The 26,333-nt window shown below is 38.3% G+C and overlaps 1 protein-coding gene across 5 annotated transcripts in view; it reads left to right on the top strand.

Moving 5' to 3' along the window:
• The window catches only part of ARHGAP15 (Rho GTPase activating protein 15), a 330,972-nt gene that overhangs the window by 177,552 nt on the left and 127,087 nt on the right, over window positions 1-26,333 (top strand). For all 5 annotated transcript variants that reach the window (XM_049803687.1, XM_049803704.1, XM_049803697.1 and 2 more), the window contains 2 exons: window positions 15,052-15,174; window positions 24,251-24,349. In XM_049803687.1, the coding sequence (XP_049659644.1) occupies window positions 15,052-15,174; window positions 24,251-24,349 (222 nt within the window). The remainder of the gene's footprint in view (window positions 1-15,051; window positions 15,175-24,250; window positions 24,350-26,333) is intronic.

Raw genomic sequence — 26,333 nt, forward strand, 5'->3', positions numbered from 1 at the left:
CAAGATAAATTTGATATGGAGGCAAGCAGGGACTTGGATAGTCACAATTACGTTAAGTATTTTCCTACTGAACTACACACACTGACGCCATTTAAGAAAACTACATTTTGGAAAAACGTGTAGCTGTTGTTTCAAACATGCGTTTGCTTCAGAAAATGAAATCATAAGCATTTTAGGTATTATTGCAGTCAAGTTGTGACCCTTCCATGTACTAAAAGTGAGGTTGACTCCTGTGATATGAGGGAAAGATAACTTACTCTGACTCTATCACTTTTCAGCCCCAAAACCCAACATGTCTTGCACTGATTTGGTGCAGCCTCTTAATTCCTTACTAAGTAGATCTTTGTTTATATTAGGACGTAAAACTGAAGTTTGATGTATATTGTCCAAAATGTAATGATTTTTATCGTTTAAAGCAATAGGCAATGCAGACAGGCACATCTGCTCGACCCTCCATCACCTGCGTCGTCGGTATATCCCCATTTTTGTTCATCTCCGTATTTTGCCTCCATGGGGAAAGAATATAGGTTGACAACTGGTAACACCTCAGTAGATGTAAGCATTTTCACTGGAAATATTTTAGGCTACGGCCTTTGGAGAGAGGTTAGAATTAGAGCAAGTGAGAAGGACTGGCTGAGCTTTGTTCTTTGGGAAGAAAGAGCCAGCCCAGCTTTCTGTCACTCCTGTGAGCCTAATTCTGAAGCCTCTCATGGTAATTACTGAAATGCCTACCCCAACTGCAAGTTTGTAGCCAGAAAAAAAAATGATTCTCACACTACGCTCTATTCTGAGGTTTCGCTACTATTTATAACTAATCCAGATGCGATCCTCCTGTTACTTTGGGAGAAATGCAACAGAAATAAGGAGGGGTTTAGGTTACAAAAGTCTAAATTAAGCTCAATTAGAAAGACCGTAAATCAGGCTTTAGATAGGAATACCTACTGCCCAGACTCACCTTTTTCCCCATGGTGAAATCATTTAAATGCTTGTACCTTCCAGGCTGGAGGATGTATTTAATTTAAATTATGACCTCCAATCCCAAATATTTAAAGACCGGCTTAATGGATGAACGCGTGGTACTGTCCCCTGGACAGGGCGTATTAACGCTTTAAAAAGGGATGTGCTTTGTAGGATCTCCTATTTGTTCCACCAGCTGCCTGCTGACGTGCCAGATAAACGGATCGTGCCTCTGAGAGCCAAAGGGTGGAATACCACTGAAGGGTTAAATGCTGTATTGTTTCTCAATTAAGTAAAAGGTTCCAACTAGCTGGCTTTAAATATTGATGCGGAAGAGAACACTATGACATATGAGCAGCTCCCCTCACCACCAAGGATATTTGGCTCCATTTAATTAATTCCATTGGCCATTGTCTTAAGTGTGCCCAGGATTCACCCAAGAGGAATTCACTTGCTTTACTGTTATTGAAAAGTGTAACATAGCATTATCTGCCTCAGACAGACTTTTTGTAGCATTGAATCAATTCCCCAGTTCTTGAAAACAACTACCTCATTTGATTCCTTTCATAATTAATGGAATTCAGTAGTAATGCTTTTGCTCCTCAGCTCAGGCTGGAAGAATGTTCCAAAACTTCAGTTTTTCAAGCTGAAAGCATTCTAATTTTCAGCCTAAATGGACTTGCGGTACGAATGTGTTCTCTTAATAAAAATAAAGCTAGCTCGTTATTTTTGGCAGTTCTTTTCTGTCTCAGGTGTACCACCCCAAATAGAGTTACAGACAGCAGCCTTATTCCTTCTCCTGCTTGGTTTTGTAGACTAAGGCAGCCAAGATTTGTGGTTGTCTTTCCTACAATAGGTTGCTGCTCTTTTTCCTGATCACCTCAAACAGCCCTTTTCTGAATCTGCCCCAGTTTCAGTCCGTGTTTCTTGCACATGGATATTCAAGGCAAGGTCTTCCCACAGCCGTGGGAAGTGGAATCCACTCTTCCACACGGAAATGGCTTACCTGATACGGGCTAGGGATTGTATTTATCTGTTTCATGGCCACTTTTTTAGAGATAAAAAGCAAACAACCAGAACATCTAGTCCTTTAAACTTTTGCAACCAATGCATTCTCTGCAAAAAAACCCCAAAGAGTAAGCCTGCCTCAAGCCTTTTTATAGCATATGAGATGTGTTCCTACATGTGATAGCAGGTTTTGTAATTAATTTTGAAGATGTTCAATTTATAGAGAAAAGTAACACTCTCCTAAAACTGAGCAACTCTTTTCAAACAACACATTTAAAATAAATGAAATTAAAGCAATATGAAATATTCCAGTGCTAATACATTTAAAAAAAAAAAAAAAAAAAAAAACAATAAAAAACCTCATAGAGAAAAAGGGTTATCAGGAAATTGCCATGAAATTCATGAATGCATGTTGTTCAGAACACAGAAACAGTTTAAAATGCATGCAGGTATGAAGCCCTGCTAGAAAGAGTATGTCTCTGCATGTAAAGCTTTATAGCTCATAGAAGTTGCAATCACATAGTGACAGTACATTTTGTAATCACTTTTGCTGAAGAAGGTTATACTCCAGTCCAAGGACCCAGAGCCTAGGGGAAGGTGGCCAGATGTAAGCAGGTCAGAAAAGGAGAGCAGCCAGATGCAGCCTGAATCGTTTGCCATTTAGCAGGCTTTGAGGTACAAAAATATAAATCGGAGCGAGCTAACCTTTAGCTTGGTGGGTATCTATAATAAAAGACTTCATTCAAGGTGCAGGAACATGTGGCTTGCGTCCACATCACTCCACGCTGGCTGCGTCCTATTCAGATAAGGCTTTTCTTCAGATCTTCTCTGGTCACCTTGTGATGCCTGGTGTTGTTAATGTGCGTGTCCGATATAAGCTGATGGTTATATGCATCCCACCAGCCTGGTGCTTTTAAAACATCGTGGTGAATGTGTCTGATATGTAGACATGTGATATTAGGCTTGAAAGTAAAATGCCTTCTGAGGGCAGAGTAAAGCAGAGGCAAAGAAACTTGGTGCTGCCTTGTCCATAATACCTTTTGGGAAGAGTCTCTCGAGTAAACTGGCTCCTGAAGAGCACCCAGGTCTTCTCTGGGGAAGGGCTAGCCGGAAAGACCAGCAAGTTGACTAAAAATTAAGTAGTGCAGGTGAGGATCTCATGATTACTCTTTGACTGTCTCCTATCTGAGCTCTACATTCACTTAAATCAAAATCTTTGTCTCATTGCTACGGTTTCCAAGAAGTTAAGAAGTTCTGCTCCTGCAAAAATAAGCTTTGCGTATATTTTTTGCATGAAAGTATATGTATAGTATCTTTCTTGTCTATGTAAAATTCAAGATGATTATTTCAGGGTGCTATAATGCTCCTACCTTCCTTTCTTCATATGAAGGTATTTCAGTTGATGTGTTTGAATGAAAATCAAAAGATAGCACTAAAAATTAATGGAGAAATAATGAAAACAATGTAATACCTGAATTCTCACATAATGTTATCTGAAGATCATGAGGTATGATGGATCAAGGGTAGTAGTGCTATTAAGGCACAATTACAAACAGTGGGATACTTGATTTATTGTTGCAACTTTGCTCTTAATGTAAGTTACACGTTCGTCATTTCTGAACTGAAAGTTTAAGTCTTGCTTTAAAAATATTTTGCTAGGTTTCAGATGTGGGGCATCTGATAGTTTGAATTTGGCATTCAAATATGAAAAAAGTAAACTTTTCTGTTAATTGCCCAAGTGTCTTGAGGGATGGAGACAGAAGAAAAGGTGAGGGACAGGCTTAAGCAGAGAGGAGTCAAGGTGGTGACATGGGGAAAGGGAAAGAAAATGAAAGGATCCTGAAGCATCATTGGTTTGCTGCATCATTTGTCTGAATTTTGCTTTCCTCTGGGGTACTGTAGTAGGTACTGCCTGCTGAATGAGAAACAGTGCCAGGCAAGACACAGCAGTGGCCTCGGCTCATCTGGTACACTTTTTTAAAAATCATTTGTCATTGGTGAATGTGAGGATTAAGAGCATCCATTAGAGTTATACTTTCTGTTATTAATAACCCACAATGAAAATATTCTTTGGAAAGACAACTTTTATTTCACAGGGTTTAGTCCAGAAAACTAAGTTAGCAGAATTCACCTTCTCCAAATAATTGTTTACTTGGAGTTCATCTGTAGCTGTCCCTGCTCATGTTACAGGTCATTCATAATAATAAAGCTTTCTAATTCTGTGACAGAATATTCATAATGTCTTTAAAATACTCAGCTAGATAATGGTCCCCAGGATCTGGACAGCAAGACTTCAAAAGACAGAATCCTCTGATCTCCAGTTTCCTTATTCTCTCTAAGCTTGGAAGGTTTCAACTATCAAGCGTAGATTAAGTTTTATTGGTTGATAGCCTAATTGCATTTGTATTATCTTTCCCCTTAATATTATTTTCTTTTCTCTGTATTGGATTTCATCCAAATATTACTACTTCCACGAAGCAGTTTTCTGAAAATGTTTTGCTTTTGCTTTGATGCTTAACTGCTTAACACGTGAGTGCTGCAATAAGGTGCTGGTTCCTGATAATAGTTTTCCTTCTGTAAGGGCAAGTTTCCACAATCTTCTATGCTTTGCTTATATTTGATAGAGCTCTTCGGTTGGGGCTTTTCATGGACAAGATAAGGTTTGGTTAAACATCTGAACTTTTGAATGTTTATCTGAACTAGATTCGACCTCTAAATTTGTCCATCATTAGTTATTTTGCTTTTCTTTTTAGAGACTAAATTATGCTATTAAATATGTTCTAAAGTAGGTTAAGCCCCTGTGCAGTTTGTCAGCTGGAACATTAATTTTAAAGCTAAAACAGTCTTCTATTGTATCTTTGTAACATTTTGTCTGAATTTTAACCAGGGCTGGTTAAACACGGAGTCAGTGCACCCATGCAAACCCCACATGTGGCTGACTGAAGTGTCTCAAAGTCGCTGTGATGACTGGCCTGATTTAATTCCAGAAAAAAGATCGTGGTATATAGGAATAATTTGCCTGCTCAGGCAGCTTGTTCCAGCGCAGCTGTTCAGGAGACTGGGTGAAGTACTAAATGTCACCGCATGCCCCGCAGTGTCTCTGGAGGTCTCCCCACACCGAGACCCTACACCAGGGCCAAGGTGGACTTGGGGTCCCAGCTACTGGTGCAGCACGCTCGTTGCACGAGCGGGGTAGGACATGCTCGTCTCTGGGGTCCCAGTTACTCTTGCTTTCAGCTGACCACGTGCGTGTCCCCTTGGGACTCAGGTCTTAACTGTGGGGACGCAGATCTTGCCCTTAGAAGGAGCCACCATCAGACTGTAGGAGAGGGGGGGTGTGCTGGAGAAAGTCACCAGCGTCGTTCCAGGATCAACCTTGCACCTTGGCCAAAGCTGCACTAGGTAGCGCGAGGAAGAGAGAGAACAACCTCTAGTTTCCATCTGCTTTTACACAACCGAACTGTAGGACCTGATCCTCAAAGCACCTTTAGTGGAAGTCTTTCCCGTGTCCTCGCAGTGCAGCTCTGACGCTACCTTGTAAGCAAAGAGCTGTGACTGCTGAAAAGTTTGAAAACCAATTGTGTTTTAACAAGTAGAAATCATTTCTATAGAAACATAAAATGAAGTTCATGGCAGTAAAGGTCACTTTGTCTAAGGCTTATATTTATGTGAATATAGAGGTTGGAGATTCCTACCAGAACTTTCACCTAAAGTAAGGAGTAAAAAGGATTCTTAAGTCCTTGCATTTATTCTTTTTTAAAAGTGAGCTCATGGATGATCTTTTGCTCAGTAATACTTACTCTAATGATTTAATTGAGGTAGAGATAATTTGATAAAGTAGAGTCGACATATAAACAGAGTACAGCAAATGGATTTCAGATCTTTGGCTAGATATTTTTTGATTACTTTCAAGATAATGAGTGTGCCTTTCTCCTTCATAAACTTTCACATCTACATTCACTGGGAAGTACTAAACTTGCTGTATTTAAAGGGAAAAATATACTGGAACTTGTGGTTTGAAACAACAAATACACAGTTGAATGTCACTACCATTTCTCATCGGCAATAAACAATTTTAACGTGTTGGTTTCCATAACTTCTGCACTATGAATTAATTCTATCCCTTATTGTATGAGAAGCATTAGAAGTTCATCATGGGTCAAAAAATATAAGGTTATGAATGTAATTGGAGGCTGAGTGCAATGGAAATATAATTAAATTTTAAAATAATTTACTTTTTAAATTTAGATGTACAAAATGTAATTGATAAGAGTCTCAGTAAAAAGAAAATTCTTTGGTATGATATTCTTTCTGGAAAGGTCCCATAAGATGGGATCTGAATAAAAGATTTAACAAGGTAGCCAAGCGCACGTCTAAATTTAAATATATGAATCATTTGTATGACTCTTAACAAGGGTGATATAAATACAGCAATGCCAAGTCCCCCTTGTTCTCTACAGATAATTAGTTTGTTTTCCAAAGCATAAGGCAGAATTCTATGTAGGTTTTGAAGTTAAAAGTGCACACATGGCGGGCAGTACCCAGCCGCTCGGAAGGGTTTTCTTTTGGCATAAGAGTCTATCTGGTGCTCCTGATAGAAAAAGAAACCGTATAATCTTCTTGTCCTTTTGTCTGAGCTATTTAGTGTAAAAGCGATGACTATTCACATTATTTGCAAAAGGTTGAAAAGGGTTCTTTTTTTTTAGACTGACTCAGTCAGGAGGTAAGCATAAAGACTTGAAAGTATTGACATATATTCCGCAACAGAAGAAAACAAACAGAACTCCATGTTCTAAAAAACCCTGAATGCCTTACTTGTAAATTACTTGTTCAACTCAATCTGGAAATAGTCTTCAGTTCCTTGCTCTGCCTTCCTCAACCTTTCATTGCATGTTTGTTTTCTTTTGGGAAGTCTGCTTAAATTGTATTTTTATATTATATATGTCAACTTCAAAAGTCATTAATTCAAATATTGCTTCCCCCCCCCCCCCCCCCCCCCCCCCCCCCTCAATAACTATCGTGTTTTATATGAGTGGGATGGGACTTTATGGCTGAAAACACTGGAACAGGGCAGCACTGGGGCACCCAGGTAGCAAAGGGCAAGGACCACTCTTATGTGTTAGACAAGTTATTGAGTATTTTTCTGGGAATTTTAGCACCCGTCTCTAAAGGAGAGAAGTACACCAAATGCAAAAAGCATCTCCATCATGCTCCTGCCTTTTGCCCGTATTCATCTGTAATTAGGTCGCTCTTTACCTGATAATTTACGGAAAGCAGGTACTGAAGGAGGCTCTAGGCTCTAGATCAGACAAGTCCTCAGTGATCCCTGCTCGTACAAAACTGCCCTCTTCCCTTCAAGGCGGAGAAAGGGCTGCAGCTACTTTTTGCAAAGAGACCGTGTCAAGAGTCCTAATCCCTGACACGAGCTTGGAGAGACCAGTTTCCTCTTCCCAGGCACGCTGTACTCTCTCTTCCTAGAGCCTGAATAGTCTGACTTTGTGTGCTGCAGCAGATTTCATCCAAGTCCCACATGTTTTACATTAGATGAACATAAACTGGTCATACTGTATGAATAAAACGAACCCATTGATTTCTGGCACTGTGGGTTTTATATTCAAGTTAAGTGTCTATAATAGCATTTCTAATATTGTTACAATACCAAAAACATTGTGGAAAGAAAGGCTTGGCGTGTCCTGGGTGATCTAGTCCAGTCCCTCCTGTCACAAGGTACCGTGTTCTGTGTCCCCTTTCTTAAATTTATTAAGCTTCATCTTAAATTCTTTAATTTTATTTGCCACCACGACTTCTTTGAAAGGGTGTTTTAGAACTTCGTATTATGGCCAGTTTATACTCATTTATTCTTGTGCCAACATTGTTCTGCAGTTTAAACAGCTCTTCTCCCTCCCTGCTGTCCTCTTCTCTCCTGCTCCTTTTCCCACCCCCACCAGCAAATTCGTAGAGAACAATCACAGCCTTTCTCAGCCATTTTCTAGCTGGCCAAACACGCCAGGCTCCCCGTTTGCTTTCGAAAGCTCAGCAGCCCGTTCTGCTGGTACTTCTCACGGACACTGCCTGCACCTTTTCTGGCAGGAATTCCCATTCCACGCTTGAGCGTCCGAGGTTGCACACTCGTAAGAGGGAAGTATTTTGTATTAATCCTTCTCTGATCATGTATTGGGCAGTATGAGGTCTAATCTGGTTTCTCCAACTTCCAGTCTCAAAGTCACTAAGATTTAGTCTGATATCGCGGTTCTTGTCTCAACTGCTGATGCTTCCCAGCCTGGAGTCACCAAGTATTTTTTGAATGCTTCTACTTTTGTTGTTGAAGTCGTTAATGAAAACACAAAGGTCAGTTCCAAGAATATTTAAGGACTTGCACTGGTAACCTGCCATCAATACAGTAGTTCTCCTTTCAACAAAGCTCATTTTAATACCTTATTTAGTCACTTCACAGTTACTGTTTTAATTCTTTGCATCTTCTCTAGTATAACCAATAATTTCTCATTTAGCATCATATCATATGCACAAATGAAGTCCAGATAGATTTGGTCTATTGCATTTTCCTTTAAAAAAAAAAAAACAACCACATTTATTTTGTTAAAGAAAGATATCAGGTTAGTTTGGTATGATCTTCCTTTATAAATCCAACACATACTCAGAAATATTGCTTTACTTTTCTAAATATTTATAGTACAAATACCACCAAGAAAAGCTGTGGGGGGAGTGCCAGTTTGTTTCACAATGTAAGTGTGTAGTGATATTTAACACACTATTCATTTATTTCCATTTATTATTAGTGGGGGACAAAATTTTTTAGAAGTTTATATGCATAAAAGCGTGATGCAAAATACGAATTATATAGTCATTTTATTGAATCTTTACTGCTAATGCACACAAATTTCACAAAGTGTAATGACACTACCGAGCACTTAAGTTGTTAGGCTGTCATATTACGGAAAAGTTATTTGTGCTATATAATCACTGTTTTCTTTTTCCTATTGTTTATTTCTGAGCTTGCTTCATAAACATTTGTAAATGCTGATATACTTGCTATGGCAAATATCTGTTTTAAGACCATAAACCTGAATGACTTCAGGTCCTTGGGTGCCCATGTCAACAAAATCTTCCTAGCATCTCCCAGCTGGTGATACCCTTTCTGTCACCTGATGCTGCAGTTCTTGGATCCATGCTCTCTAGTAACAAAATCTGTAATTTTAAAGCTTATCACGAAGATGGGGATTAGGGCAATGCCCGATTCCTGCATTTTCCCCACCAAGTGTTTGTGTGGTGCCTTTAAGCAGACCATGTATCTGCCCCTCATTTTACTCTTTTACAAAAAAGATACAGTAATTATAGCATGGGGATAACTCGTAAGACCTGGCCAGGAGTTTCACTAAGGGGTAAAACAGCCTGGCTGACAAAAGTCTTTAGCTCAATAAAGCAGGTGAAGTGAATTCTTTATCCTTAGTGAGCAGACTTTATTGACTCCATCTCAGAGCATCACAAAGAAAAGGAAGGAGACGAGGGCTTGGTTCTGTCAACTCGCAAATCTTTGGTGCTGGTTGAAAACCTGACCATTTATATAGGCGATAATGCATGTTGCTTCTTCCTTAAAGGACTAGCAGTAGTTTCACGTCTGCTGCAGGCCAAAAAAATCTGAAAAAATGTTGAATTCTGAGTTCAGACGAAACCCAGTAAAACTTGAAGTCATGAGTCATTATATATTCTTAATTTACAGTGTCTCCTGGAATGTAGGCATAGTCATACGCCTCTGCATGTTAAGATATATTTCTTCAGGAGGATGAGACACTCAGCAATTAAGCATTCCCATTACTCAAAATTAATTAATTAACTAATTAATGCCTTTAAATTAATATTTTCACACATATGTGATAGTTCAGCTGTTAGACTGGCACTTTCATTATCCAAAGTCAGAGAGACCTACTTCTACCTCCCCTTTTGCCATCTCAGCTTTCCTTCAGTCCTGCAAGATGCTGCCTGGATGTGAGTCTGTAAAGGACTTAAGAAAATGATTAGTTTAAAACATCAGAGAACACAGTTAAGCCCATGGATCTGTTCACACGTATTTTAAGAAAGTTGCAGCTAGGATTTTGGTCAGCGTAGTCTGTATTTTGAATGGTCAAGCTTGTTACTTTTCGTACTCCTTGGGAAAAGAATTATTAAATCTCAGTTTATGGGTGTTATGGTTATACTACAACTCATCTCCTTTTCTAAGAACTTCCTGAAATTTGAAAGTCATCAAATGTATTAAAAAAAAAATTTCCATGGTCCAGACTATTTGTAGGTTTTTTTCTGGCAGAGCAAGGCTGATGGAAGAGAAGGTACAAATGTAAAGTTATTTGAATCTCTTAATGCCTTATCCACTCCCACTGCTGCTCTTCATGCTGTATGGGCCCCTTCCATCCAAATGAATTAGATACGATAATTTTGGGTGTTATAATAAACAGATAGGCATCATAATAATGTATTTCAGTTAGGAAGAGGTACTTGGAAGAAATTGGTTTTGCAATACACATGATGTGAGACAATCAATAGTGCTTTAGTCTGACAAGCACTGTCAATATCCATTGTCACAGTTCAGAAAGTCATTAATGGATAGTTCTTCAAAAACCAATGCTTTCAACACGTTAGAAGTGTTCAGATATACTGTACCTGGCAGGAATTAATCATAGGTAAACCCTTGGGATTATGTAGAAATGTTTTGTAAATTAAGAGTGAAATAAAAGTCATTGGAAGGAACGTGAGATCATATTATATGGAGTTAAAAAATCTTGCCAATAAAATATGAAGCTGTTTAGAACATATTAAAACATTTTACTTTCTGAATCATTCAGGCTCTGCCCAGAACATCGCACCCAGGAAAAACAGTCTGCTAGAAATATAGTGTCTAGGTACATGACTAAATTCATTGAAAGTAACCACATAAAAATTTCGATCATTGCCCTGAAAAGGTTAGAGCCTTGCCTGGTTCTTTTAGATGTGGCCATGCCAAAACCCTGGAGAAAGGCTTTTGTAACTTCACCTTGCAAATGTGTTAGCCGCTGCTTAATCCTGATTAAATTATAGTATGTTTACTCTCATTGCATCATACGTACAATTTAGTGCATTAAATTATAGCAAGTAATTCTTCATCTGTACATCTCAAACTTCCATTGACTCTGATGGCACTATTTCTGCAGAACCGTGTGATTTGGAGGTAATGCATTAATTTTTTCCTTCCACCTGTCTTCTTGGGTGAAAACTCTTGTACAGACTTTATTGTGTGGTTTTACATGATATTCCTGTTATTTATATGGGTTTAGGAATATTAAGGCGAGAGTTGTGGCATTGAATAAATATTCAGCTGATTTATATAGGCCCCAAAACAGACAGGTCAGTTTTTCCTTGGTGCTGTTTTTTCCCCAGAGAATTTAGCCTACAGTTATCCTTCCTAATTCAGCTGATATTATTACAGTGCTGTCCAACATTAAGGGCCAAAGATGTGTTCTTTCTTTTATGCCTAACGAAGTGTTTATACTATTTTCTTTTTGTATCCAATCTGTATTACACTTCTCTAGTGTAAGGAAAAGCTGTTGTAATTTAATGTATCTTAATTCTGGAGCAAACTGTCCGAGGAAAAGATCCTGCCATTTTTGTCATTCGTCCCTTCATACCTTTCCCACCTGTGGGATAAATAGGGACCAAATAAAGTGACCAAAGTAATCAGAAATGCTCTTCTAGATCTGAGGATCCAGCTTGATTTCCAGCCAAGTATTCAGGTTAGGTTTTGGCTGCTGGATTGCAATGACTTTGCACCCACTTGTGCTGGCAGAAGAAATTTAGCATAATATTGGACTCTGTTGGGCTCCCCTCTACGTGTCCTGTAAAAGGCCCTGACCCACCAAGAGCAAGCATGTGTTTCCTTTTTCTGTCTCCGAAACGTTAAGTGCAATATGAGAATAACTTCACTGAAGAGTCTGTGCAAAGGGAGGGGAATTATCCTTCTGGTTTGTGTCGGTTTTGAAGCGTTTATGTGGGTATGTCAGCGTGAGTAGCTTCAGAGATTGAGGATACGAGTTTATTCAGTACAATGAATCAATTGGCACACCTATGCAGTTTATACCAGGGAGCATAAGTAGAACAAGCAGGAGATTCTATTTCCTATTATTTTGTACTTAGGTCCTTAAGTGTCCTATTTTATTTCTGTATGGTACTGCTCTCCGCTTTTTTATGTTGTTTGACATTTGCCAGCTCTCTTTCATGGAGGATTCTTCTGACCAAATCCAGAACTTGAAATTTAAAAACGAAGGTACTCCAAAAAATATTTATTGTGGTTTTTGAGTTTTATAAATACCTTTTTTTTTTTTTTTTTTTTTCCTCTTGGAAGTAACATTTGGTCCTCTTTGTATTTCCAAATATAATAGCAAAGTCATTTTAATTTGAGGATATCGCGAGAAGAATGGTTTGGCAAGAGAAGGAATATTTCTAAATGAAATCCCAACAAGAATATTTCTGGCTAAGCTTGGTTTTGGAACATGCTATCTAAACCCTTGAATTTCTGGGAGGCTTGGAGTTTCCCTCTGGTGACTCACACACATTTAATAGAATAAAATAAGAAATTCATCAAAATTAGCTTTGCTGCTGTTTTTAACTATCTGTTATACAACTCGACATAGAACATACGTAAGTATCCCTGACAATAATTATTCCTACCTCTAGATGTAGTTTTAACACCATAGTTGCTGTTTCAGGTATAAAACTTCCAGCTGGGTTAATGCATCTTTCTAAACAGAGGGATCTTTACCCTGCTGTCAAGTCATAGATCCCCTACCCTACCGTTCACAGTACGACCACGTTCGCTTCAGTTAGAATATCCTAACAAAGCTGGTGTATACTCAGAGCTAAGCATGTAGTTCAAGTGGGCATAAAACGCTTCGGAGTCCCACAGAATGGGAAATGTGGCAGGCATCTCAAGTGACTTAAGAGCTGTTTTCACTCCTGCATCATTTGCACTGGGGAAGCTTCACTGTAAGTCAGGAAAAAAACAAACCTAAACATGAATCGCTATGGACAGAATGACCCTAAGCAACAAGAGAGTCCCCAAACTAAATACAATTCACTTCACTGTTTCAAAGTACCATTAAGGCGCAGAATTAGAAACATCCATTTGTTGTTCTTTTTATAGCACAGCCAAGTGACTTGGAATTTTAGCTTGTCCCTGCCAAGGGTTGCTCAATTTTGAACAAAAAGTCCTCCACTATAATGTTAAAAAAGCACCAGCCATCAATTGAATGCTAATCTTTATGTTCTATGATACATCACTCCAAGAATGCTACCATTAAAAAATGTGAATTCTATTTTTCATAAGTGATGGATTATTGTACCAAGCTGTGTATTTTCCAGTAAAGTGTCCTTTTATTTGTCCTGTGTGATTACTAGTTTGTGGAAGTATGTGTGGGGTCATTTTAGTGCTGTGGGAAAATGGAGCACTCTTCTGTTAAAATCAGTAGTGAAATCAGAAGCAAACTATGCTCTGATCATCACAGGCATGTGTTTAAATATTGCTTTCCTTAATTGGCTATGTTCTATTTACTTAAAATGAACAATTTGGCAAGTTTTTCTCCCTTGACAACAGCAAAGCGTAAACCATTTTATAAGTTTGGCTGTTAAAATCAGATTTGTAATGTAAACCACAATATTCCAGGGTTGTTACTGTTGCTTAACCAGTTATTTTAGCTTGCCATTGTTTTTATAATTGTGCACCTTTAAACATTTTGGTTCTGTTTATAACTTATGCAAAACTTCTTGCTACAAAATAGCCTGATAATATGGATCATCATTTTATTTTTGTTCCCTCTGTTCCCTTGGATCCTCTGTGCGAAGATCACTGCATTATAGGGGAGATTCAGTCTGGATGGGGACATTAGGGAGCATCTCTGTAACAGCAGCTAAATTATCCGGGGTACTATTTAGAAATTCTGTCGAAGGAACAATGGAGCAACTCCTGCGAGCTCAGCTTGTGGGGAATACTGTGTTTTGGTGGCTTGATTGATTGATTGATTTTCAAGAAAAGATGGAAAGCTCTTCTTTCTTCAGAAATAGAAGCCAGCCCTCTCTCAGCTGGAGGTCCTGGCCAGGGAAGGCTGTGCGCCTCTGGCAGCCCCATTAGCCTGCTCAGCTTTTGGGGGAACGGGCAGGCTGAGAGAACCCAGGACGTGGGACAAGGGTTATTCAAGGGTGGAGAGGCTCAGGTGATTTCTTAGAAAACTTTAAAAATCTACTTGTTCAGGGAAAGCTTTGGAGAAGGTCTTCCCGTGGCATCGCTGCGGCTTCTGGAGCATGCTGAGTTTCTCCTTCCTACTAATACTGCCTATTTTGATAGCTATGATGGTGCCCTGTAAGCACCTCAGCAGAGAAAAAGTTAAATTTATGCCTTTGAAACTTCCTCCAGGGGATTTTCTGCAGCTGGGTTCTATGTCTTTTTGACACAGAGCAGGAATAAATTGAGCTCAAAATGCTTCTCACTTTGGTAAATGCCTAAATATAATAAACTATAATCATTAGGACAGGAATACTTTTCTTTCCATAAATTAATGCATCTTGCACACATTTCATGGCATATAGCCATGTTTTCTACAACTGTATTAAAGATATGTATGACGCTTAATCCATCTTGGCAGGAGAATTCGGTCCTTCACTAGTGGTGTAACCATCCATCCTTGCTCATAACAAGTAGTATATAGCTAATAGTTCATAGTACATGTTGAGTCCAGAGTTTGAGTTGAAAAATCATCTGTGTGAAAATCGTGGGATTCGTGAACATTTCGTGAGTAAACCGGTCGCCATCCCAATACTTACGGGCAATAAATAATACAACTCTGTGAATAACCAGCAGAGTGAACTCTTCATGTTTATTCATAAAAGTATTAATCAGATGGTTTGTACTATCCAACCAGCTACGCTGCTGACCTACTATGTGATTTTATTAGGGTGGCTATGGCCATTATTTTCTAAGGATATTTGAGAAAACTACTATTAGTTTAAAAATACCATCTCACTGAAGCTTTTTCTTTTGATTTCCTTTAGTTTTCAGGCTGAACTACAGTGCCTCTGACACAAATGACAGAAACCGAGTTAAAAGCAGACTAAAGAAGTTCATCTCCCGACGACCCTCCTTGAAAACATTGCAAGAAAAGGGACTTATTAAAGGTGTGTTCAGTCTTATACACTTTTTTGGAGTAAAAAAGTAAAAATTCACAAATGAATTTCTCATTCTCAGTTAAATGAATAAGTGCATTGGACAAATAGTTCTTAGATATGTTTCTTTTGCTGTATCTCATAAAACTTGCACTGCTGAACTGTAAAGAAAAAATCAGCGTACGGTTACATCTATCTCTGTGTTACCTGAGTACTGCTTCAATTTTTCTGCTTTGGTGTGCACGTGGTAAAAGTCCCTCCGTTTAACACAGGCACTCACCATGTACGTTGCAAATCAACATACTTCACAACTCCATTTCTTTTTAAGAAAAGAACGTTGATATAGTTTTGTGGTTTAGAATCTAAATAGGAACTTCAGATGCTGTGCTTCTAGGGTAGGCTGTAATACTTTCTGCTGTCTTCTCTCATGATTTTTCTAACTCGCCAACAAAATACATTTTTAACAATTTAAAATACGTGCCAGTGAATAATAAATGCTTTGAATCAGTGATTTTTTTTCCTACTCCAATCTCTTGCTAAGTTGGCCAGCCATCACTTTCACATATCCTTAAAGAATTGTTTCTTTGATAAAACGTGTTTGTTAGTTTATCCAAGGAGTAAGCGTTTTGCTAAGAATCTGGTAGTTAACTTGAAGGCAGTAGCTTCTGACCACTAATAACCGAGCAAAGCCATGTTTTCAAATATTGTCTGGAATAATGCTTTAAAAATTTACGCACTCCCAAATTATTATGTGTGAAACCCACAACTGCACATGCAAATTGACTAGAAAGAGGCATTTTGCCAGCAGCCCCTGTCAATCTGCGGAGTGTGAGTTTTCCAGTGGTGTGTCAAGAATGGCAAGGGGTGTTGCTAGTGAGTATTAAACTTGTCTGTCCTGAGCCAAGAGATTGACCCCAGCCAGCAAAAGCTCAAGCAGCCACAAGAGTTAAACACCAGCTGGGCCCATGTCTGAAGCGAAGGAAGAAGATTTTATGAATTAAGTTCTTACGGTTTAGATACGTGCAGAAATGTTCAGTTCAGTGTTGCTTACTGTAAGGAAGTCTTCATTCTATGAAATCGTTCTGAGCCTTAGTGATGGGCTTCTGCTTCTAACTGCCACAGAAACCTTTAAAAAAAATGTCGTTTATACATAAATATATGTGTGTGAGGTGTGCACACTCACACAGCAACCCTTCAGGATCTGTCCTCACACATCCATAGTATCTGATTTCAATACATTGGAGGGTTTTGCCTCTTTGAAGCACTCTCTGGGTTGAGGGTGGGATATGAATGCATCCTGTTAGTTTGTTTCAGTTATTACAGTAATAGAGGAGTAATTTATAGTCTTTTAATTTCTGGATTTAAGGGGTGGGGTTTTTTTAGTTTAATAAAGTGTGCCTGATGAATCTCCTGTGGTGTTACATAGGGATCAGATGTGATCCCTGCTAACAAATCCAGATTCATTAGCATAACTCAAATCCATCCTCTAATATATCTCTCTAGGAAAGCCAGATGAATTGGGGTTTGGCTACAGTTGCATTAAGCTCTTGATTCATAAACATAGCTGGGTTCTACCTGGGATAGTCTTCCATGGATAACAAAGCTGCACGATTTGCGACACAGTAATTCAGAATGGGTACCCGGCACGGTTTTATTACCAAACTAACATTACCATGAAGAAAACATGTTAGTTATCTACCATGAAGTTTCATTAGGATTAGGTTTTGGCCATGCAAATGAGGCAGGATTCGTTAGCACGGCTTAATTCCAATCTACGGTAAGTCTATGTGAAATGCTCATTTGATAAGGTTCCTTCATTGTCTTCACCAGAGTTTATCCCTTAATCTGTTAAAATGTTATGAAAATGCAGTTGCAGTGCTTATAGAGAGACCACTTTTAAATGTTAATTTTTAGGCTCACATTAGAATATTTTTAAATCGCAAAATGCAACCATCCAGATTAAAAATGAAAAGCTTGCCAAATTTTGTATTATAAGATGCATCTATTTATTTTTCTAAAGGTGACTTAAATGGCTGCAGAAAGCTCTCAAAACTATTTATTTGCTCGTTTCTTAAGGGAAAAAATGTTAACCAATTTTTACAAGAAAAAATTCCTCCAGCTCTGAGAACATGCATACTAACTTTTATCCCATAGGGAAATACTTCTGTCAGAATTGTAAATCCCTTAAAATAGGGGCTCATAATAAAAGTGTGTCTAAAGCCTTGCAGGACATCTCGGTACCGAATTTTTGACAAAGAGCTGTTCTGTGTGCTAGTGAAGAATTGATATAAATATCTATGAAGCGTGTGGTGTTAATTACTCCAATGCAGTGGCACTGTAGGTGCTGTGAAAACCTTCACTTTTCATCAAGTGCTATTCATATTTGCCAGGGGCACTATAAAGCTCTCAAATCTATATTGATTTTTTACATTGTATGTCACATTGGAACCAAAACTCCAATAAATTTAACACGTAAATTATAGTCATGAGTAAATACATTTTAAGGTGGTAAGTTCACTTAAACACAGTTCTGTGCTCTGTTAGTCGCTGATGTGTACACACTTGGCCAGAAAACTCGACACATTTCTCTGCATTAACCAAATTTGGGAATACAGGCTTCGAAATTAAATAGCAGTTTGATCTCCTGGGGTACTTTGTTCTGCCAACACTGTTATCAGGAAATCTAGAAATTATGTGATTGTCATTTAACTCTTAACAAAACTTTGTTTACGTAGAATGTAGCAACTCTCCTCACTAACAAATGAGCAGAATAACAAGTAGGAGGATAATAATCAGACAAGGAAATGTAGCAGACCAACATGTAAATGTTAGTTGTGTGTTGATCCGAAAATGAAGACGCGATGACGCTTTACATGACAAAAAGTTATTTTTGTCATCGCTGTCCCATTTGCTTTCTAGTCCTTTGCATAAAAGAAGCCAGAATGGGAACAGCACATTGGCTCCATTCATCGCGATGGGCTGGTGACTGGGGCTTTTCATGCTCCAGTGAGAGCTCTAATGAAGATCGTCAGTCCTCCTCGTTCCATCTCACACATGCTTACACAAAATATCTTTGGTCTAGAAGCATTTCCAACTGGTTTTGAGATGATGTCTAATACAGTATTTTTGCGTAATGTGTATGTGTCTATAGGCACATTTATGTACATATATATATATATATCTCCACACATGGATGCAAACCTAGGAATTGTAAATAAGAGGCATGTTCCATGTCTGCCATTTTAACGGTGTTATTTCGAGAATAACTGAGTTCAAATTTATACACTAGGGCAGGGGTCCTCAGTTCCTCGGGATTGAAATATTCTCAGAATTTACAGAATCTGCACTAATGCGCTAGAAAAATAATATATAAATCTTCTCTTTTAAAACTACTTTATAGTCTATAATTGAACTTTGATCTTTATGTTTGAGCTTTGTCATGATTTAATATTACCCAGAATGAATTGCCAACCTTCAACTTGATATTGGCCTGCTAACTTCCTGATTTCTGAGCCTTTCTAGTCCACATACATTAAAAAAATGCTTCTGTGAAACTGTGATTTGAAAGCTATGGTGGTTGTGTTAGTAATAGACTATCACAAAATACACAAAATGCAGTAAATGGTAAAAAAGCATGAGTAACAACTTAACATAAATGACACTGTGGGAAATGAGGAAAATGCAGCTATGCAGCTGGCAAGACATTAATCTAGGTTTTTTTGGGGTGGGTTTTTTTTTTCTCAGAAGCTAGACACCGAAGGAACTTCATTGAATTTATTTCGTAAGTTAAGTTAAGGCAAAAACCAAAACAGCATAAAAATTGGAATGGTTACAACTGTTTCAAGATGAAAATAAAAGCCACTCAATTGCTAGTGAAAGGAACTAGCTGTGATTTGGCTTGATAGCCTATAGAACAGGGCTCAGCATATGTTGGTGGTTGTGCAGATAGCAGCACAGAGATCACCAACCATTTTATTTCCAGACAAGGGAAAACATCTTTATTGTCTCATATATCTCAATGGACCTTGGAGTCACTCAGTGTAAGGAGTGTAATGCTCATGAGAAGTCTAGAAGACTAGATTAATACCTACCTTTGGTGAGTTCTGTAATTCTTCTGGGTTCTGCAGGAATTAAGCAAGTGATCTGGTGCCCATAATAATTTAGGGAAAGTTAGGAAAAGTTTCCTTTGACTTGCAGGGACAGTGGGTCCCAAGGGTATTTCTTTCTTTCTTTGACCGCTCCATGGATGTTTGGAAGTACGTTTCCCAAATCCTGTGGATGGCCAAACACTGGATGAAGTGATATTTTCAGTTGACATGATGATCAGAAATAATTCAGATAATTTTAAAATATCTCTTTTTTGGAGACCTGTTTTGAGGAGTACAGCAGACTCACTCTCTTTGAATTCAAATGAACTATTGTCCCCAGTAAAACACCATAATTTCTTAAAAGAGACCAGTGTCTGTAGTACCTCTCTATTTTCCCTTTTTCTGAGAATGCGAAACAAATCTGGCAGCTCATACGCCACTTAATAGTAACTGTTCACAAATGTAATTTTTTTTTTAAATTGATGACCACCACAGATCAACGATATATAGTAAATCTCCAAGTTAAAAGGACTGGCAAGATTCCCAGCTAACATAAATCAGAGGAGCTCCATTGACAACCTCGCTGACTTCAGTCAGCTGAGGACCTGGCCAACTTATTGTAAAAGCGTCGTGACATTATTTGGAGCCCCAGTCTGGGATCGGCATCATTTTAATGTCTGACTTAATATGTCTGACTCTACAGACTGAGCAGTTAGAAGAAGTCACCTTTCAGAATGTGGCCCAACTGCATCCCTTCCCTCTCCAAAAAATTCACTGCTATGGTGCCTACACTTCTGTCCCTCTCTCTGTACATTCCTCTCTTATTTTGCCTTCTTGTTCTCTTTCCCCCTTTTCCCTCCCAACATTCAAACAGATACAAAGAAAACAAACAGATGTCGATACAAAGCTCTGGTAGTCCAGCAGTTCAAAATCCAGCTGTAGCAGGGTTAACTCTGTTCCTGGAAGGCACTGAGTTACTTAGATATCTAAAAAGTTGGGCATTGTACCTTCTCCTCTTGTGTCAGAATTTGAGCTTCTCCGCGAGAAATGGGAATATTAGCCATGCCCTTCCCTGTTTTTTTTAACAAAAAACACTGAAGTATGAGTTCCTTCCAAGTGTGGCCACATCTCATCCATGTACACCAAAACCAGTTAAACAATGACATTCTTAGTGAGGATGTGGCTTTAGTGATTTTTTTTTTTTTTTCAATTGTTTCTTTTCCAGAAGTATTGTCTCCCATAGACTAGATTTCTGCAGCTCAGAATTAGTGGCTTTGCTGCAGCCTGCGAGAGCTACTCAAAAAAAAAAGTAGCTCTGTCAGGCTCAGGGAAAACTTGCAGCTCACCAGAATGAGCAATCGTTGCGGCTGCAATCATCATTTTCTATTATACAACTTGCGAACGTCCATTCCCTCCTCTTCTGGTGTCTCATTTTATATCCATGTGCAAAGCTGCCACACACCCCACCATCTTAAATAGAAAGTTTAGTGCGCAGATATCGGGGATGTGTAATGTAAACCATACCACCAAACGTATTATGAATATATTGCTCTTCTTAAAAACGCTTGTTGGTTTTTCATACTACAGTATTGACTAACTGTCTGTGTTTGATGTATGGTTTACCAGCCTGATGTAGACTTATGGTTAGAGCTTAACTTGTTAGTTCTGCTTTTGCAGCCAATTCAGAATAACTACAGATGCCCCAAGATATTAAAATTGACTGCTCAAATGGACTCAGTGTGGGAGTTTCATTGGTTTTAAATTGATAACAGCTGAAAGAGTGAATGATTAAAGCTGTATATGGGCATAGTATGCAGCTCCTTTGTACGAGCTCTTGTGAACAGAATCCACTGTATGGGAATTGCCTTTGTTCTAATAAAAGATATTTCTGAACAATTGTTAGTTTAAATTTTTAAATGATGAAACAAGAGCATTTCAGGAGCCTATGGAGGAAATAATTCCTGAGAAACTGGAATAACTCTGAGAAGATAAAGTGGATTTCTATTCAGAGGGGAGCATTTAAAGTTAAGTAGCATTCCATAAGGTGGTAATTGTGTCTATTTCCCAGGCATTTCAGTTAAATAAGCTGGATAGGAAACATAAACTGTCATAACAGGAGGTTAGGAGTGTTGTGTACATCTTTTTTTTTTTTTTTCAAGTCATAAAAAATGAAGTTTTGAAGGGCCTTATCACAAATAAATCAAACAAGGGCTTTTTTGCTTCTTTTACCCCTTTGGGAGCAGTTCTTATTTTTTTTGAAAAAATGTCCTGGATAGTTTCCCCTTCAACTAGTTTTAAAATACATATACACAGCTATAAAAGAATAAGAAAGTAATATTTTAATCTTAGTTACACATAAATCTAGTTTACAAAAGTTAGTAATTTGCCATTCCTATAATTCCTTGTTTTCAAAATGCTGCACAAACAAATCTTAACTGAGTTTTCCTCAACTATCCCTGTGACCTCTAAGAGTGTAAATATGGCAGTGCAACTACTGCCATTCCCATGTTTATGTACAGAAACAGATCCAGCAAAAAATCAATTGACCAGAGAGAGTCACGGAGTTTGCGGTTCAGGAGTATCCAGAATTCAGAGTATTTGGATGACTCATGACATCATGTACTTATAAGTACTCATGAATTTCTAGAAAGGGGGGGAAAAAAAAAAAAAAATCCAAAGCAGTTCTGTGTCATTGTTTTACCATAGACTCTTTTGATGCCCAGCAACTGTTAATGCTGATTTGCTGCCCCTTCCATTCAAGACAAAAATCCTGAGGGCCTATTTTCTAAAGAAGAAGTGTTTTAAAGCTTAACTGAAGGATACAGAATGTGACCATATCCATATATTGAAAGGTATATAAAATGAGGTTAAACTTTTTGCTGAAGGTACAGAATCTGCACCCAGGAAAGAAGCAATGGACTAGGTGAGAATTGCAAAACAGTTTCCAGCTTTTTCAAAATTTCTTCCCTGGAATACCAAGTGTTCTGCATTCATACTGGGGATTGAAAGAGTAACTGCAAAATAACCTGTAAGTTGGTTATAGTTTGTAATAGAGAAGAGAAGCTGCTGAACACCCATGCATTAATTTTGTTTCAGTTCTTCGTGTATTGCTAAACACAGCGTAGTTCTTTGCCTGTTTTGCTTCTGAAATTGTTTACAAGTGTCTTTGTCCACTAAATAAGACACATTTTTAGTTCTTTTTAACATAATTTACATTGGAGACCATTCCATATTATGCAAAGAATTTGACAGGTCTTTGCTAAAATTTTAAAAAACAATTAAGATGTCAAAAGAGGAAGTGCTAGTACATTTTAATCATAAATCTCTGTATATATAATTACCACTGAAGGCAGCTATAAATGTTTTATGAAGAAAATGTAACCAGACTGTGCTTTGTCAGAAACATAACCCCAAAACATGTAACAGACTGTTCGCTAATGCTTAACGCCACACATGCACACAACCTTCTTCAGTGTAGTTCTGTGAACCCAGTCCTCCATCCCTTCTGCAGCCGAAACTCCGACTAACTTAAATTCAGGCTTTGATGTACTCTACCAGAATGCAGATCGCATGCACTGGGAAGTGCTGGAATCAACTTCCCTGCTACGTATCAAGAAATCCAAACCGTCCCATGCACCCCACCTTGCTTCCCTGATTATTCCCTACTCTGGGGTACTAGGCAAGAAAAGGCAATCGAGTTGCTCTTGAAATCTAAGCTGAGTAAGAAATAGTAGTGATTAACGATAGGAAAGCGAAGCTCCTTGCGAAGCAGCAAACAAACAAATGGGGTTTTGCCTGTTGGTGAGGAAAAGGGGAGCTGCTCGGAGGAAGAAGCACTCGCACTGGTTATGGTGGAAGGTGGTGGGACCCGCTATGGAGGAAACATCCAGTGCCGTGGGAACTGTTGAGGACAGCAGGAGCTCCTGCTCTTCTGCTTTTTGGGTTTGCTGTGCCGAGCCCAGGCTTGTGCTAGCACCCTTCGGCTCTCTACACAAAAATTTTCCAGGCCTCTACGCCAATTTTGAAAATGTAGTGCTCTGGTGAAATGCTATATGGAGACTGTCTCTTTGGAGAAATGATCATAGTACACTCTTATTGTTTGAGCATTTAACTGGCTCCTATTGAGTAGTTTCTCTCATCTGCTTGATTCATTTTGATTCTAGCTGACAACGTCCTCATTACTGATTGCTCTTTTCATAATTTCTCAAATATACAGAGTGGAAAGGAGGTGGAGGAAGCTAATTAGTTATCCTAAGAGTTTAACCTGCTTATATAAATATGTTTTAAGATCAACAGTCAAACTTGATCAAAACTTTAAAATCATAAAAACTAAAAGGTAACATTATCTAGTTAAATGATTATTCATCAAACAAACAACACAAATCAGAAGTTAAACTTGGTGTAAGGTGCAATCCTCATCCAAAGACATCTAGGACCTTCTATTTTTTAAACAGGTAATTTGATGATTAAGAAGCCTCTCGTAAAGATGAGATGAAATCGTAGTAAGTCCTAATGAGTCAAAGTAATGAAACCCCTGCACCCCTACAGTACTCTATGGCAAGAGTGAATCTCCGTATGCACGGAAGAGACAGGCTACCCAACAATATGAGTTTCAGGGTTGGACCAAGAGTTATCATGTAGGACTTTGGATTCCACAAGATATGGAACTCTATCTCTAGAGTGGGTTTCACTTTTTTACAGCAGGTCCAAGCAAACTCCAGGGACCTTCCAGCCTCAGAAAGGTCAAGGTGAAGGTGTAAATGGCAACTGAAACTTGAACCCAGGGGAAAGTACCCAAGTGCTACGGGCAACAGATATTGAGAGATTTGGTTCTGTGGCAGAAGCCAATGTCCTGTAGGACTCAAAAAGAATTTGTTTCCAGCTTTGTCTGTCCATCGTTGATAGCTGAGATTTTAATTAATATGCAAGCTCAGACGAGAGAAAAATCCCACTACTACTAATATGCCTTAATGTATTTTCCTCTTTTTTTCCAAATGTAGATCAAATTTTTGGCTCCCATTTGCACTTGGTTTGTGAACACGAGAAATCTACAGTCCCCCAGTTTGTTAGACTGTGTATAAAAGCTGTTGAAAGAAGAGGTGAGTACCTTAATATTTGACACTATTTTTTTCTCTATTGGTAATCAAAACATTAACCTTGTAACTCTGCTAGAATTGCCAGGGTAGGCAAGCAGTTCCATTTATAATATAGTTATGAACTGAACTATATCACATTCTGTATCTTCATTTTCTTTATATAAGACACTAATAGAACCCATTCATGCTGATTATTCCTTATAATTTGTTTGACATGTTGTTGGTTTAGTCTTTCCCTGGGTAAGCAAATGCTAAACATCAATAAAATGTCAGTAACTTTCGTTCTGAAGTCTCTGGTGAGTGTAATGCCAATGCTTTTTCCTAAGTCCTGAATTGTATTCAACTAAAATAAATGTTATATTCTAGTGTGACTATATTTTTTTTAATGTGTGCAGGTGTCTAATTTTTACAGTTATTTTAAAAAGCCATACTATTGTAAGAATATTGGAATGAGTATTCAACCTCATTAAAAAGTTTTGATTAAGAAGAAGGATTTTCATAGTATAAAAAAGATGTACTTAACACCGTTGCCTGCCTTCCTTTCTGCAGAGTGTATCTTCTCTCATTGAAGGTCATTTTCTTTGGAAGGTACATGCGGTAGATGCAGAATCTTAAAATGTATTGTATAAAAATGTGAGGCTTCATCACCATCTGTTACAAGTTTACAACTTGTTCCAGGGATCTGGGGAAACATATATCTTGCAAAAGATAGAAAATTTATTTTCAGAATAAGGCTGGGTGAACCCATTGTCGCTGCCATATACTGGAGTCTCAGAACAAGAGAACCAATGAAAAATAAAAAGATACTTAGACCGTTAACCACAAAGGAAAAAGCTATTTTAATTCCATCATTGTTACCTGGGTTTATAGTGAAAGGTGCAATAAAACTACCCTGGAGTTTCAAACTCTGGGAAATTCATGCTTTAATCATACAGCAAAGAGAGCACTGGGATATTATTATTCCCAGAATGATTGGCAGGAAGTCAGAGACTAACAAACCGGAGATCGTTCGGTAGGGGGAGATAGTAGCATTGGTTTTTTGGAGGAAGGCTGGATAAAGAAAGAGACAAAGAAAGGGGGGAAATGTGTGAAGTGACTATTAATAGAGGAGGAATTGTGAGGAGAAATTCAGAACATGAAAAGGAAAGGCAGAGATTAGATTATAAAAATGCCACGCCATGCAGAACATGTCTAATTGACTGTTCGGTTACGATCTTAGCACAGGTTCTCCAAAAGATGCACTAGATAATTCATAGATGTTTTGTGGTATCTGACCTCTCCTCCGGAAGAAGTGAGGCCTGAAGTCTCTGCACTGCTGAGCTGTAAAAGAAAAATCCAAGAAACCTGATTAGATGCTTATTAGCTGTGTGATTAGCAGAGAAATTTTCACAGAAGAAATGAAAATATCAGTGTTTCTTCCAAGGGTTTCCTTCTTTGGAGTATTGCATTATTGTTCTCGTGTTTCCTCCAAACTTGCTGTGACTTACAGAAGTCTCCCTGTTTCAGTTAGCCTAATATGTAAATAAAGGCTAATCATATGGCATGAGATAAAAATTTCGTTTTATCACCGTATTTATGAGTTTATATTTGATATACGGTTTTTTCTATTATCATTTTCTTGGATTAAGATGCTTGCATTTACTCACATTCTATTTACTCAAAGTGTTGTTTTTACTAAGTTCTGGCATAAACTATCTCAGGACAGCAGTAATTTATGTGAAGCTAAGTCCAATGTTTATGCAAGCTTCTGATGACATTTTATACCGGGGTTGGTATTAGGAAGCAGTATGTGGAGGTGCCAAGTCTCCCGGCATGGCTGAGACTCAACAGATCTGAAGCCCTCCTCTTAATGGCCAGATATGCCTCCAGCCAAGACACTCAACTGCAGAGTCATGGGAAATACTTATGTACCAATTATGGGAAAGGCACATTTAATGAAAACTGTATGTTTACTTTCATAGTCTTAGTAAGATGGCCTAGATACTCA

Source organism: Accipiter gentilis, chromosome 1 (assembly GCF_929443795.1).
Source record: "Accipiter gentilis chromosome 1, bAccGen1.1, whole genome shotgun sequence".
Taxonomy (NCBI): Eukaryota; Metazoa; Chordata; class Aves; order Accipitriformes; family Accipitridae; genus Astur; species Astur gentilis.